At 44.6% G+C, this 15,209-nt stretch overlaps 1 protein-coding gene across 1 annotated transcript in view; it reads left to right on the top strand.

Annotated features, from left to right (window-relative positions):
• Window positions 1–15,209, top strand: part of ACVR2B (activin A receptor type 2B) — a 106,528-nt gene that overhangs the window by 73,017 nt on the left and 18,302 nt on the right. The window contains exons 2-3 of the mRNA XM_054273800.1: window positions 9,501–9,708; window positions 13,723–13,832. Coding sequence (XP_054129775.1) covers window positions 9,501–9,708; window positions 13,723–13,832 — 318 coding nt within the window. The remainder of the gene's footprint in view (window positions 1–9,500; window positions 9,709–13,722; window positions 13,833–15,209) is intronic.

Raw genomic sequence — 15,209 nt, 5'->3', positions numbered from 1 at the left:
ATGAATGGTCTTTGCCCAAAAGGGGCAAAGATTCCCCATCAACACAGTGAACCCTCAAGCTTTGCTGCCGCTCAGGGCTCTTTGCAAAGGGCTGGGCAAGCATCCCCTGCATGCTCCTGCACCATTTGTTGTCACTGAAGCCCTTGGTTCCTCTGAAGGAGAAGTTTGGTTTCCTCAGGTCAGAAAAAAAGAGACCCCAGTTGGACCTGCCAACAACCATCCATCATCAAGCTGGATCTGAGGTTTGAACTTAGACATCTATAAGATTTTCTCTGTGTCACTGCCTCCCCTTCAACTGGCTGGCAAGGAGAAGCTCTGATGTAGCAGAAATCTTAGAAACCTGATTTCTAGGTAGAGATAATCTTATTCTATCTACGGAGAGCAATTTCAAATTAATTCTTCCTTGAGTTTCCCACTTGCTCATGTAATCTGCTGATGAAGTGACTCATCTCTATGGTGTGTTTGGATTCTGGTCAGTGATGGAGTTTTAAACAGGGATTTTTGAACCGGTTCCATGGTTTAGACTGGTTGTGGTTTTCATTGCCTTTCTTCCTCCATCCTGCTGAGAAAACTGCTCAGCTCCAAGCTTTGATTATTCAAGTAGAAGAGGGTGACAGGAACACAAACAAGCATCATTTAGTTCTTGGGGACACGTTTTCCTGATGCTTGACCTTTTGGACTTCCCACATCTTCTTGTCCATTTACATGCATTACAGTTTTTCCAATTACCAGTGAATTAAATTTGGAATTGTGGTATTTGGAAATGTCAAGCAGAATCAATAGAAAAGCACTTGGGGCCCAATCTTAGTAGACTCAGCACATTTTAAAGCATATTTGAAATGTCCCTGCTGATAAATCTCAGAGGACCCTGTGTAGATTATGAATTGAGGTGCTGCTGTTCTGGTACCAAAGCTCTCTGTGGCTTGCCAGGTGTGCTGTGCTGTGTTGGGCACACATCACTCCCTCCCTGGAGAAGACCCTACAAATCAGGAGCTCTGAAAAGCATTTCTGCTGGTGGCAGTGTCACAGGATGGTGAGGACAGTGGGATGGAGCAGATGCACGTGACAAAGCTGGGAAAGGCATCACCACATGATTATTGCTGTTCCTTAAACCTCTGCACTCCACCAGGAAATGCTCCCTTACTCTCGTTCCTCTGCCTGGAAGGAAATTCATTTTCCAGGCTTGCTTTGAAAGCTTTTCAAAACTTCACTGTGTGTGGGGAAAACATTTATGAACGTTTGTGATTTCACTTCTCCTCCCATGCTCTTTGCACACCCCATGCTGGCTCCCAAGGAGAATGGGAGAGAACAAATGATTGTGTTCTAAATGTCATTTCTGAACTTGCTGCATATTTTACTTAGTGATTTGTGGAATCTGGTCAAGACTTGTCCTCTGTTTGATTTTCAGGAGTGCAGTTGGAAATACCTTAATCTTGCAATTAAGCTCTAATATTTTCTGTTTCAGAGGCTGCAAAGTTTGGCTGCTGAGACACTTTGCTGGTAGCTTGTGTGTGCAGAGTGCTCAGCCCACAAGGGGCCATTTTTCATGCCAAAGAGTAGTCACTGCTGTTACAAGCCAAATAAATGGCCTGCTTAATGCTTTTATAAATGCACACCACCTCAAACTCAAGGAAAAAAAATATATAAAAATTTTAATAACTTTATACCTGTTTGGAAACTCGTGGTCTGGGGGAGAAAACATAATTTCTCCTTTATGGAATTCCTCTGTGGAGCAAGGCTGTGCAAAGGAGGCCTGGAGGTGTCTTCTAGTGAACAGGGGGGATGGAGGAGCATCATTCCAGAGATGCTGCCTGGGGTGGCATCCTCAGGGCTGGTCACACCTGGAGAGGAGCAGCTCTGGGGGCTTGGATGGGATCTGCAGCTTCTCCTGCACCCCATGCCATGCACAGGCAGCAGCACTGCCCTTTTTGATCTGTCACTTCGTGCTTGTCAGGGCTGCCTTGAGTTTGATTTCATTCTCTTGGGTGTAGCTGAGGAGGAGTATGTATCTGTACAAAAAGAAAAAAGAAAAATAAATTAGGAATTAGGCCTTTTTTGTGTGTTATTACTAATCCGGTTTGAGCTCTGCTGTCCAAATTGCCTCGTTTGTGACCCAAAGTGCATTTAAACATGAACTGCAAAAGCACCACGGCATTAAATGCTTTTGATTGATCTCCCTGATGGTTTTATTAAAGAACTAAAACCTTTTTGGGGGAGACAGATACAGTTAGTGATGTGAAGGGAGAAATGTAATTACATTTTTGGCTTTGTCCTTAACTGAGATGATACAAAATAGGATTTTTCTAATGGATAACTAAAATGATCTCTTCTTTAAATAAAATATAGAAGTGACCCTCTGAGTTCAAGTCAAAAATGCTCTGCTTCCAAAAATTGATTAACTGCTGGCAATGTTTCTGTCCTGCTGCACACCAGGCCAGCCAGCAACCTGGCCAAACCTCGTTGGATCCCTCTGCCTGGCCAGAGGAATGATTTACTAAACCTTTTCCTGAGTGATCCTCCCCTCTGGGCCAGGAGATTACTCTCATCAGCTCTGTGTGCATGCATGTGTGTGTGGACACTCAATATTTCACTCAGCTGAGTATTGCTGTCATTTCACTCAGCTCCATCCTCCCTCTGCAGGGTCTGCCTGGTTTTGTGGCTTTGTGAGGAGCTGGGATGCTCCATATCCTTCTCCAGGTCCTTGTCCTACCCATTCAGTTTGACTTAAAATACCAGGGAAATTATTCAGAAGAATGAAACCATTGAAATGAAACCAATGAAACTATGCTTTCCCTGAGCTGGTATCAATAACTCCTAAAACACACTCCTTACATTTTATAAAACAGGTTTTGCAGTCTGTTTGGGGATGAAAATTCTAATGAACATCTAATTCTTTGGAATAATTTTCTTGTTATCGTTTACTGACTGAAAACCCAAGTTAAAAAAGAGATATATTTGGGGAGGGGTTGCTACACAGATGTCCGTGGAAGCTGTGAAGTGTGAGTCATGGTGTGAATATAGAAGCCCTGAGTTGTCATCCCTGGCGAGCAGGGAGGATGTATTTCTTAATATTAAAGTTCCTTTTTTAATTTTAAAAGAAAATGTCTTAAAGCCTCCTGTCCTTTCGAGAGTAGTTGTCAATGGCATCATTGCAGGTTTCCATGGCAATATATGCTGAGATAATAGATTAACAGCCATTGATTGACTCGAAAACTTGGAGCTCTTTTACTGTGGGATAAGCCAAGTCTATTGACAGAAAACAGAATTCCAAGTAATATCTTCCCTTGGCATCACACCTTTGCTTCCTCTGTGCTGCCTGTGCCCAGATTTACCTGATCTGGCTTAAGAACCAAAACATTTTGCAGTAATAAATCCTTCTAATTAACCATCCCTGCATCCAGCTGCTTGGATGGGGCATCTCTGCCACTGAGGTCCCCAAAGGTGGGTGAAGTTTTGGCTGGAGAAAGAGGCTCTGCAGAGTCACAGGGACTTGTTTCTGCTCTGCTGTTTAAAGGCTTGAGTGAAAGAACAGGAGGATAAAAGCAACAAGTCTCCAAATCCTCATGTGCAGTTACGTGCTTAACCACAGATGTCATCAGGAGTTTGATGCTTTGCCTAAAAATGTATTTAGCCCCTATTATGTAAGTACAGCAGGAATGAAATCACCCTGCTTGGGGAATAAGTGCTGGAGCAAGGCTTAGAAATCTCACATTCGTTTTGGAGAGATGCAACTGGGTGGTCTCTCTCCAAACATTCCCAGTTGCAAGCCTTCTTCATTCTGGCTTGATTTCGAATTTCTAGCAACAACTATTTGAAATTCTTTCATTTGCAGTCCTGCACGTGATTTCTGGGCAGGTGTCTGGCAGAGGGAGGCAGCAGCCCTCTTTCCCTGCCTCTCCCTCCCCACCAGTGCCTCTGGGATGCTCCACACATGCTGAGATTGTGGTCCCCCACTGAAGGCTGTGCCAAAATGCAGCTGTGGGTTTGGAGGCAGCTGGTTCAGCATCCCCTAAAGGGAAGGGGGTGAGTGGCTCATCCCAGCAGATGCTGCCCTGCAAGGTGAGCTCCCAGCTGCCCCTGATTCCCCAGCTCTGCTCATCCTGCCATGGTTTGAGGGAGAGCTCTTGAAAGCAAACCCAAACCTCAAACAAAGGGCCCGACTTCCATAATGACACGTGCAAGAATGCATCCGCAGTTGCTTAATTGCTGCATGCAATTACCCTCCAAATTAGAGGGCAATTACCCCAATTCAGTGCACAATCTCTGCCGTTTTATATTATAAAATTACATGCACAAATAGCTATATAGGGACATAACGAAGTGTTTGCAAATAACTTCACTTGCATACACTGCTTCATATAGAAAGCCCTGTGGTTTTGACAGTCAGGCAAACAGACTGTCTGGTAAATCACTCAGTGTTTATGCAGACTATTTTGACACATCCCATCTTTTCCTATATACTTTCATTTTAGGTTTTCAAAAGGGGACAGGCAGAGATAAAGAGCTGAGATTTATAGCAGCCTTCAGCCTTGGGGAAGATACTCCCTATGTATCTAATTATGAGTAAGGAGCCTGGCAACTGCTAACACCTAGACCTGGAAGTTGCTACACTGGATCTTGGCTATAATTTAGAAGCTGTTGGATAATGATACAGCCTCAGTGATCTGTCAGCGACTCCAAATTAGGACAGCAGGGTTTAGTCTCAGATCAGCAGCGAGGTCCCATGTCTCAGCAGGCTGAAGTCCTTCAGTTCACGAGGATCTTTTTTAATGAGCTCCCTCTGTGCCTTGTAACTCCCAAGTAGAGGCGAGAGGTCTTTCCATGTCGCATGGTGCTTCAGCTGCTCTTCCCATCATTATGTGCCTCAGATGGGTGTTGGGGGTCTTGCTTGGCAGAAACCCAGTGATGCTGCAGTCATTTGGAGCAGCAAATTGACCCAGGGGAATCAGCATAATGACAGCTCCTCAGGACTGAGGTCAAAAAGTTGATTTCCACCCCAAAAGTGGGTGATGGTGGGTAGCCTCCCTCTGCCTGTGTGATGTATGGGAGTTATTTGGGCTTGGTATTTTGTGTAAAGGTATTTCTGTGCAGCTTTTGTTCGGGGACGAGCCGCGCTGCGTCATCCCCGAAGCGCTGGGTGGATGCAGTGGGATGCCAGAAACCCATCTGCTCCTGCAAAGCCTGATTCTTCCTTAGACTTTGATTTCAAACAGGACTTCAGGCTTTATTGCTTAAATGACTATTTGTGGATGGTGATATTAAAAAGTTGATTGTTTTTGCCTGGCTGCTGGCACGAGGCTCTTTTCCATGGAGAGAGCTGGGGCTGAGAGTGGGATGCAGTGCTGGGGATGCTGTGCTCCTGCCCCATGTCCATGCCCCTGCCCCATTTCCATGCCCCTGCCCCACATACATGCTTCTGCTTTGCAACTTTTTTCCCCCAAATTTTGCAATGTGGCTGGTGGAAGAGGCTTAGGCAGGAGAGGAATGAGGGCCCAATGAATGAGATCAGGTTCCAACAGCGATCTTCAAACACTTGCTTAGCAAAGGTTTCATATCTCGTTGCACCCAAGTCCCATTGATTCGCTGCCAAAAGTTGAGCAGTTCTCTGGGGTGTTTATTTGCCATCCCACATGAGGAGGATGTTACCAGGCAGTGCCACCAAATGAAGGCACTCAAGAGCTTTCCTATGTACCAAGGCTGCTATGAGAGAGATGAAGAGTAAGGAGGGGTAGAGCAGGATAGTGGGGACACAACCCCTTTAATCTGTCTCAAGCTGTGGTTTATGACTGCACTGAAAGACTTTTGTTTCAGGAAAGGCCCTTTTGGCCAAAATAAATGGTGTCACTCCTGTCAGATGCTCAGGTTTGGTACAAGACTTCTCTTGAGCCAGGTTGTACTGCTGGGGGCAGAGGGCAGCCCAGTCAAATCTTTGTTGTGCTGATGCATCAGCTGTGTCCAGTGGAGGGAGACAAGTGCTTCCTGCACATATCTTGGGGGAACACCCTCTGATTCTTCTTGCAACTTAAAATGAGAAGCAGGGCATGGTTATCCATGCCTTTGTCACTTGGTAGAATCATAGAATATGATTTGGTCTGGGAGGAACCTTTAAAGAGCATCTAGTCCGTCTCCCCTGCAGCTGAGACATCTTCAACAACACCAGGTTGCTCAGAGCTCTGTCCAACCTGACCATGAATGTTTCCAGAGACGAAGCATCTACCACCTCCCTGGGCAGCCTGTTCCAGTGTTTTATCACCCTCATTGAGAAAAATATTTCATCCTTATGTCAAATCTATATATTTTTTTCATTTAAAACCATTACCTAATGTCCAGCTCAGTGTTTTTTACAGACCTACGGTAGCCTTGGGTCTATCCATTGCTCAGTGGGGGAAGAGGAGGCAGAAAAATTTACACAGCTGGGGATGGATGAGCAAAGCTCAGATTTCCTTGTCTTAGTCAACACCTTTCTCTCTCAAAGGGACAAGCCCCTGTTTTGACTCCCCCTCCCTCTGTTGAGCGAGGGTTTTACCGCAGCGAGTGCAGAGCAGGCAGTTAGCTGCAAACTTTGGTCTCTGCGTGATCCATTACAGAGCAAGGTGTGAGTGTTTCTTGATGAGCTAAAGCAGCAGGTAAATTAATACCCAGACCTGGAGCCGTGCCCCTTCCTGCTGAGACCATCTTGGGTACAAACAGAAGGGTTTCTTGCAGTCGTGAGCACCCAGCGGGGCGAGGATCCTACCAAATGGCTTTTAAAGAGATCTGAGAGCAGGTAACAAACACACAGGTTTTTAAAGTGTCTCCTTAATGCAAGCATCCTTAGGAGCTGTTATAAAGAAAGCATACATCTATTTAGTCATCTCAAACTTTATGCATGCTTTTATTCAAATCATCTAAACTTTAACAGCGGGGGGAAAACTGGGAAAGGCCTTTTTCCTGGCGCGGTCGCTGTTTGCAGAGTTGGGTTTGCGTGTTTGCAAGCAGCTCTTACTCTTCAGCTGAAACTTGTTCCAGAAAAGACAACTGTCTTGGGGGAAGGGAGCCTGGGCTCAACACAGGATTTAGCAGCCTTGGTTTGCTGGTCCCAGAGCTGATACAGCTCCTGCTTCACATCTTTTCCACATTCCCTTTCCAAAGCACAGTGGAAATATCAAATCTCACTGCGGCTCTGTGCATCACATTGGCTTTCGTTTATGGTGGGGAAAACAGAGGCTACACAATATTGCCTGAGGTTGCAGATGATGGTGGCTGAGCTAGGATTAGATTTTGGGGCTGCTTTCCAGTGGAATTGTTCATTAAACCTTCCAGATTGCTGGGAGACGGAGTTGGGGAGGGAGAGGAAATTTCTGTCTTGATCAAAAGCGATATTCAGTTTGGGATGATAAAAATGATATTACAAAGTGTATTTCCAGGAGTGGAGCAGAAGATGATAAGTGAGGATTAGGTGTCATGTACCAGCTAGAAGCCATATGACTTATTACAATGAGGGTGGTGAAACTCTAGCCCAGGTTGTCCACAGAGGTGGTGGTTCTAGAAGTATTCAAGTTTGGATGGGGCTTTGAGCAACCTGTTCTAGTTGAAGATGTCCCTGCTCATTGCAGGGACATCGGACTAGATGACCTTTAAAAATCCTTTCCAACCCAAACCATCCTATGATTCTATGCAGTTAAGATATTTATTATTTTCTTTAAAAGCAAAAAAATTTTGCCCTCCACCCCCACACACAAGAGAAAGCTCTTTGGTTTTCCCGCTGATTTAACCAGTATTTAGCAAAAATGCTTAATCTGCCCTAAAGAAGCACGGTGTAAGTATCAAGAGAACAAATATCAAGGCTTTAACAAGGAGTGTCAATATTGACATTGTTCTGTGTTGAGGGATATTGGTAGGTTGTTTTCATTATTGTAAGCAACTTGTCAGAGGAAAACTCTGATGGAGCTTTGCAAGAGCTGATAAAACCTACAGGTGCTATTGAAATTGAGCTCTTGTTCGTGTGTGCTTTGAATATAATTTCCAGTTTCAGGAGTCAGCTTTATGACATTCTCATACCCTTATTCCCTTGCAGTCTCTCCCACGATGCAGATCAAGCAGTCTTCCTAAAAAGTGTTATTGAAGGATTGAACACCTCAGCAGCTTGCAAAGAGATCTTCCTGGTGTGATGAGTTTGCTCTGTGCCATGAAAATTACCCAGTGCTGAGTCCAGGCGTTGGGATTGGGAGCAGGTTAGACCCACCACCCCTAGTTTATTCAGAACTGTGGTTTTTTAGCTAGAAATTTAGTTCTAGGCTTCACAGAGGTCTGGCTATTTTGGGAGCACAGCACTTTTGTTTCACCATCCTGCGGGACCTATTTGTGTTTTCTACCCAGCTGTCAGCACATTTTATTGAGACACCTACATTTTCCATGATTGCAATCCATCAAAATAATGGCCAGGCCTGACCTTACCTTAGGTTGGGTAATCCCAAGGAGAGATGGCTGCAGGACATTTCAGGATTTACAGAATCATCATGGTACAGGGCTCATGGTGTCTTTTGTGTTTGTCTGCTTACAAGACGTGTGTTTGTTTCATTCTTCATTTTCTTTTAAACTAATCCTCAAAATGCCACAAAGCAGAATATTTCTGGATGAAGAGAGGATTTCTAAGGTTTAGGACAGAACAGGTCACCTGCAAATATCAGTGTTCCTTTATTTGACTCTGGTTTTAATGGATGTGTCTGCAGTTCTATTTCAGTTCTTCCACACAGTGGCTATGGGGGAATTGTTTCCTTGGGGGCAGTAGGAGTTCCACAGTCCTTTGGTACAAGGCTCCAAAGGAGAGAAGACCCTCAGGCTATGGAGACTCCTTTGTTTGTGGTGGCCAAGGATGCATTTGGGGTGGCCAGTGTTGTTTGGGGAACAGAATTTTCTGTGGCTGAAGGTCTTGCTTGGGTGGAGAGGCAACATGAGCTGTGTAAAATGCAGCTAAAACCATGGCATTTATCATATGGGGTCTTACCCAAGTCAGCCTGAACCAGGATCTAAGTGAGGAATGGCCACTGGTCTGGCCCTGTCTGCAGGATGAATATTATCTGTTCTCAGTTACATCCATGGAAGAAACTGTTCATTTTTAGGTGGTGTTTCCCAAAGTAATGGTGCAGAGAGATAGTAACTCCACTGCATGACATCCCAGCAGCATCAAGTAGCACCCTGGCACGTTGTCTTTGCTAAACAAGGTTTCTGTGGTTAAACATTCCTGGGCATGCATTGCCTTGGGCATCCCTTGTTTTAGGGTCCTAGGGTTGAAGCATTGTCCAGAGGAGATCTGGGAAGGTCTCAGCTTGGATCCTGACTTTGCCATGAGCTTAGGCAAACCTGACCTCTCCATCTCCCACCTCACCCTAGAGGAGAAGAGTAATCTCCACACTGTGCTGAAGCTCCTAGGGAATCAAATGCATGCATCACCTAAAACAGAGCCATACAATTCCCTATTTCTGACTTTACCTGGATGTTCTTGGGGCTTGATTTTTCAGGGCCAGGCCACGGGGAGGCAGAGACAAGGGAGTGCATCTACTACAATGCCAACTGGGAGCTGGAGAAGACCAACCAGAGCGGCGTGGAGCGCTGCGAGGGGGAGAAGGACAAGCGGCTGCACTGCTACGCCTCCTGGAGAAACAACTCAGGCTCCATCGAGCTGGTGAAGAAAGGCTGCTGGCTGGATGACTTCAACTGCTATGACAGGTAATTACCCAGCTGGTTTATCCAAACACAGGTTTAATCGACCCTCTAAGTGTTAAAGCTTGTGATATTTTGCATAGAGGGAAAGAAGGCAAGCCCAAGTTAATTGGCAAAAGCAGCTCTCGGAATTGTCACTTATCTGCTTTGACTTTCTAAATAGAAGCTGCAGAAATCACTTTTTTCGGGGGTTTTGTGTTGTGTTTTGTTTTGTTTGTTTTTTCCCCTAGCAAAGCTTTGATAATTCTGGCATTCTTTGAAAAACCTGTCCTGTACCATCAAATGAAGAGCAATATGTTCTTCCAGGAGCATTTGGTGATAGAAGTGAAAACTTGGAATCATTTGGAGCTGTCTAGAAAAGCACAGATATCTGGGGGTGGTTAGGGGTTGAGATATTCTGACGTTTGTGATGTTGCAAAAAGTTCCACTGTTCTTTGGCTGAGTGAAGAGGAGGGCCAGGAGAAAGAGTGGGGAGCAAAAGCAATGTGAGTTTGTGTGTCACTGCTTGTTGCAAGCTGAAAAGGAGTGAGGTTTTGTAGTGTGAAGGCTCCGGCCTCATTAAATAGCTGGGAAAATTAACTAGTCTTTTCTCACTTCCCTTGATGCAATTCTACAAAGGGGAAAAGAATTACAGCTAAAGAAAACAGCCCTATGAAGTTTTGTGGTTGAAAAGGACAATGTTGAGTAGCTGTGAGCTCAGGGTTTTTGTTAAAAAAACCCCAAACCAATGACCAAACAACCAAGCCAAGCCCAGCCTTTTCAATAAGGATTAGCTACATAAAATTCAAGGATTTCCCTTGGTATAACACTGATGTGGGTCGATCTCACCTTTGTGCAATTCTCAGTCGTGCCTCTTTCTAGTGTCTCGTTCTGAAAGTTTTAGGAAGATCAGCTGCTAAGCTGTGGGGTTAGGCTGGAGCTAGATTTGTGCCATGGCTGCAGTGTTTTCTCCCTTTGGTGCTGTACACTTCCCCTGCTTCTGTGCCTGCTGTCTTGGCTTATCTCAGCTGTAAGTTGTTCCTCATCTTTGTTCTATTATTAGCTCCAAAGTTACTTTCCTACCACACCTATTCCCTTGCCAATTGAGTAGCCAGGCTCTATATATAGTTAAATTTTTATTCTTTCCCAATAAATCAATCCTCCTTGGCCCATTAGTCATCTTAATGCCGATTCTTCTGAGAATAGAAGGTCACTGGAGTTTCCTACTTGCAAGCAGAAGTGTTTACTGTAAACAGATTTCTCCTTTCAGTGCCTGCTCTCATATCCAGTGACACTTGTATTGTCACTGAGTGTCTCTGCAGGGATGTAGTGTTTCTTAAACTCTGTCATAATGTGTTGCTCTGTTACAATGGTAAAAAGTTTCCAGGGCTCCTCACCAGCCTTTTGCAGCCCTAGAATTGAGCAGCCAGTATTCCATTGCCTGACTTTTCAAAGCCACAAGCTCCAGGGCAAAGCTAAAAGCCCTTCTGAGAATTAAAAAACAGTACAAATATCAAAAGCAACATTTGGAATAAAGGTTAGCTTTAATTATATAAAGGAACAAACCCTCTTTAAATGCAGTCCTTTTCATTTTTTCTCTTCCCTTGAGTGCCCTTGGCAGACTTCCATGCAGGCAGTTCTGCATCCCAAGGTGGCAAAAATGGCTAAGAAGATGATTTTTTCGATCAGTTGTGCTGTGCTGGTGCCCTTTGTGTCTCTGGCACCTTTGAATGCTGAGTTTCTGGAAGCATCCTTGGCAGATGCACCTGTGTTCTGCGTCCCTGGATGCAGGGCATGGTCCTGTTCTGGCTGCTGCAGCTGCTTTTGGAGCAGCACGTGCTGGGATGTGCCAAGTGCTGCCTCCTTTGTCACCAGAATGTGGAAAAATTTTGGAGTGCAAGGGTTGGGACGTTGAGGGTGACAGCTCCTTACTCTGTTCTTTATCTTGAGGAAACAAGAACGTGGCACATGTACATTTAAGGTTATAGGAAAAAAGTAGTGTTTAAAAATCGACTTGTGCGCTCTCCTTTATTTACACAGCCCTGCTGGAGAGGTCATGCTCACATTCCCCTGCAGAGCACGTGAACCTCTCTGAAACGTGCCCTCCCTGCCACAGAAAAATGTGTCATTCTCTCCCTCTGCCTCAGCTGTAATATTTGCTAAGTGTAACATGTCATACATACCTGGATGGCTTCACTCAGAGACAGGGATAATGAACTGCAGATGTGGAGCAGGCTGTTTTCACTCATTAGCTTGATTTTTTTAACCAACAGATTTAGCAAAGGATGTGTTTTCTATTGAAGGCTCCAACACTGATGCTGTTAAATCCAAAGGGCTTGTTATCTGATTTCACAAAAAAAAGCATCTGGAAACACTGTTTAACTTGCTGAAACATCTTTGTTCATTTGAATAAGTCAAATGGCTGCTTTTTTGCTTTGAAGTTGAAAAAATGAGAGCCTGAAAAACAAACCAAGTGCTTCCCAGCTGAGACCTTGGAGAAGACAGTTTGGCTATAGCCATTTTTTTCCCCCACAAAGGGAGAAAAGCACTGAAAACTATCCAGGGCTAGGATTGAAGGGAGCCCTTTCCATTCTTCTCGTGGCAGTATGTCAGTGATAACACAGAAAGGGAGGCTTGGCATGGGTTCAGAAATGAGTAATAATGTCAAACGCTTATGATTGTTTTGCTACTTCCTCCAAGTGGTCGAGGGAAGGAAGTTATGCATATAATTTAGCTGGGCTTCAGGAAATAGTTTGATACAGTTCTCTGTGGAGAGCAGCTCTGCAAGCATAATAACTAAAACCAGAGCATAGCACAGCAAAAGGTGGCAGGGAAGGGAAGCAGCATCGAAGAAACAGAAAGAAATGACAGGTGAAGTACTGCAAAAATCACTGCACATCTCCTTTGGCATTGATCTGTGGGGAGAGGGAGGATGTGGGGAAGTGGAGTTGGTTTGATCCATGGAAGTCCCCTAAGGCCTTGCACAATGTGGAAGGAAATCTCAGTGCTGGGAAGGCTGTAGCAGTACCTGGATAAGAGGCAGAGGCAGAAAATGAGAGCTGCAACCTGATTTTCTTAAAGGTTTTTATGCAGAAATAAGCTTTTTATGGAGGAGACAGCACTTGAAAATTAAACTTAAAAACTGTAGAAATGAAATGAGAATCATAGGAGCCTCAAATGGTTAGGGTTGGAAGGGACTTGTAAAGATCATGTAGTTCCAGCCCCCTGCCATGGGAAGGGATACATTCCACAGGCCCGAGGATGATCCAAGTCCCATCCAACTTAACCTTGTAACATTTCCAGGAATAAGGCATCCACAGCTTCTCTGGACAACCTGTTCCAGTGCCTCACAACCCTCACAATAAAGAATTTATACCTAATATCCAACCTAAACCTGAGGATTTAAGGTTGGATATTAGGTACAATATCCAACCCTAATGGCTTTGAACTGAAAGAGAGACCCTCTTCAAGTTAAAGCCATTACCTTGAGCTGTCACTGCATGCCCTCAGACCTGCAGCTCTCTCCTGCTGCAGCAGGGCTGTGGCTGCTGCTTCTGGTGCCCTTTGAGTGTGCAGGGCTGGTGATGCTCAAGGCTGTGGGAGCAGCCTTAGCTCAGCCCTCGTCGTGTGTGCTTTATGGCACAATCTTTAATTGCATCATCAAATACTTCTCTGCCCTGGCAGCGTTCATATGGGCTGTGGGAAAGTCACTGCTCAGGGACTGAGGCGTCTCTCTGTCGTTTTTCTCCTTCTCATTCTGTTAGCAGCAGCAGCTGTTATTTATTACTCACCATCTAATGCCCTCAGTACATATGGAAGCATTTGTTTCCTTTGCAGTGTTTTCAAGGGTCTTTGCTATCCACTGGGGTTTTTGAATGCCAAGTTGTTCTCCATAAGTGGAGACTGCTGGCCTGTGCAGTGCAGCTGCAGGAAAAGGTGTGTGGAGAAGACAATTTGGGGCAGGTTGGCTCCCAAAGGCAGGAGTTGGCTGACAATGTTTTTCTCTCTCCTTCATTCCATGTCTGTCCCTCCCTGGTACAGGCAGGAGTGCGTGGCCACAGAAGAAAACCCTCAGGTGTTTTTCTGCTGCTGCGAGGGCAACTATTGCAATGAGAAATTTACCCACTTGCCTGAAGTCACCGGCCCAGAAGGTGAGTGATTGAGAGGATGGGGAACTGGGGGATTTTCCTCTTGAGCCATTTCCCAAGGACTTTAATAGAAACATTGAATGTCCTGAGTTGAGAGGGACTCACAAGGATCATCGAGTCCAACTCCTGGCCCTGCATAGGAAACCCCCAAGATTGACACCCTGTGCCTGGGAGTGTTGTCCAAAAGCTCCTTGAGCTCTGAGCTTGGTGCTGTCACCACTTCCATGGGGAGCCTGTTCCAGTGCCCAACTACCCTGTGGGTGTGAAGAACCTTCTCCTGATATGTGTCCTAAACCTCCCCTGATTCATCTTCATAATCAACATTGAGTTGTTGGATGTTTTGGTTATGAAGTCAGAAATCCTTTTGCTACAGTTCTTTAAGAATTGCTTGTTTCACTCTATGGCTAAGGCTGTACCAACACTTTGGATACCATCAGTAAGGTTAGGTTTTCTTTATGGTAGACAGCTCACTGTGGGATGTTACAAAATAAAATCCCACAGGGGAAGAGGGCAGACTGATTTATGGAGCATGGATTGAGCCTCAAACTCTTTAAAGGTGTTTAACACCTTCCTCATTAAATTCACAGGTCATGAGTTTCCAGATACCTTGAGCATCTGGGATTTTTGCATTTGATTCTGTTTTGTGGGTCTGGGGATTGAAAGGGAAAGGGTGTGTGTCAGCTTTCAGAGTCTGTGGATATGCATCGTGGAAGAAAAGTAATAGCAGGACCTTCTTCAGAGGCTAATAGGAAAACAACGATTCTTTTAGACGTATAATATTTAAAGTATCATTCAATAAAAACTATTAAAACAGGTGAATCTTTTCCTTAGGTTGGTTTGAACTATCTGCATTTACTGAGATGTTCCAATAGACTTTTATCAGATTTTCCTGGGCTGCCCTGATAGGTTTTTAATTGTTTACATGGGTTATATTATCTCCTGTTATTAACGTACCCGTAGCAACCTAGTAGCAAATATTCTTTCTCTCACAGTTTTTTGTTTAATTTGGCAAGTCTTGCTATTTTTTCCTTCCCTGTCTCCAACATAGCAACATGGCTCCATTTAGTATTCCCATTGTTTGTGTCTCAACTGCACTGATGTAATTTGGAACAAGAACTACTGTGGGAATAGTGCATTTGATTGTGGCTCCTGCAGCATTTTACTAAAAACTGACAACTTGTCAATCACTGTGAAAGGTAAAGCAATGCTGCAAGGGATTTTGTGCTGTCTTAATACATTTAGAAGGGTTAAGAGAAGGAAATGTTCTGCTTTTATGTATCCCAACAAGAAATACCTAGCTTAAATAAAGGTCAGATGGGGGCTCAGCTTGTAAAGTGTGGTTTGGGCCATTGTAACTCCATTAGTAACATTACTTCTATG

Source organism: Melozone crissalis, unplaced genomic scaffold (assembly GCF_028551555.1).
Source record: "Melozone crissalis strain CALT ecotype California unplaced genomic scaffold, PUWL_Pcris_2 ptg000016l_1, whole genome shotgun sequence".
NCBI classification, from domain to species: Eukaryota; Metazoa; Chordata; class Aves; order Passeriformes; family Passerellidae; genus Melozone; species Melozone crissalis.
Note: the sequence above shows the minus strand (reverse complement) of the source record. Positions and strands in the feature narration are given on the sequence as shown.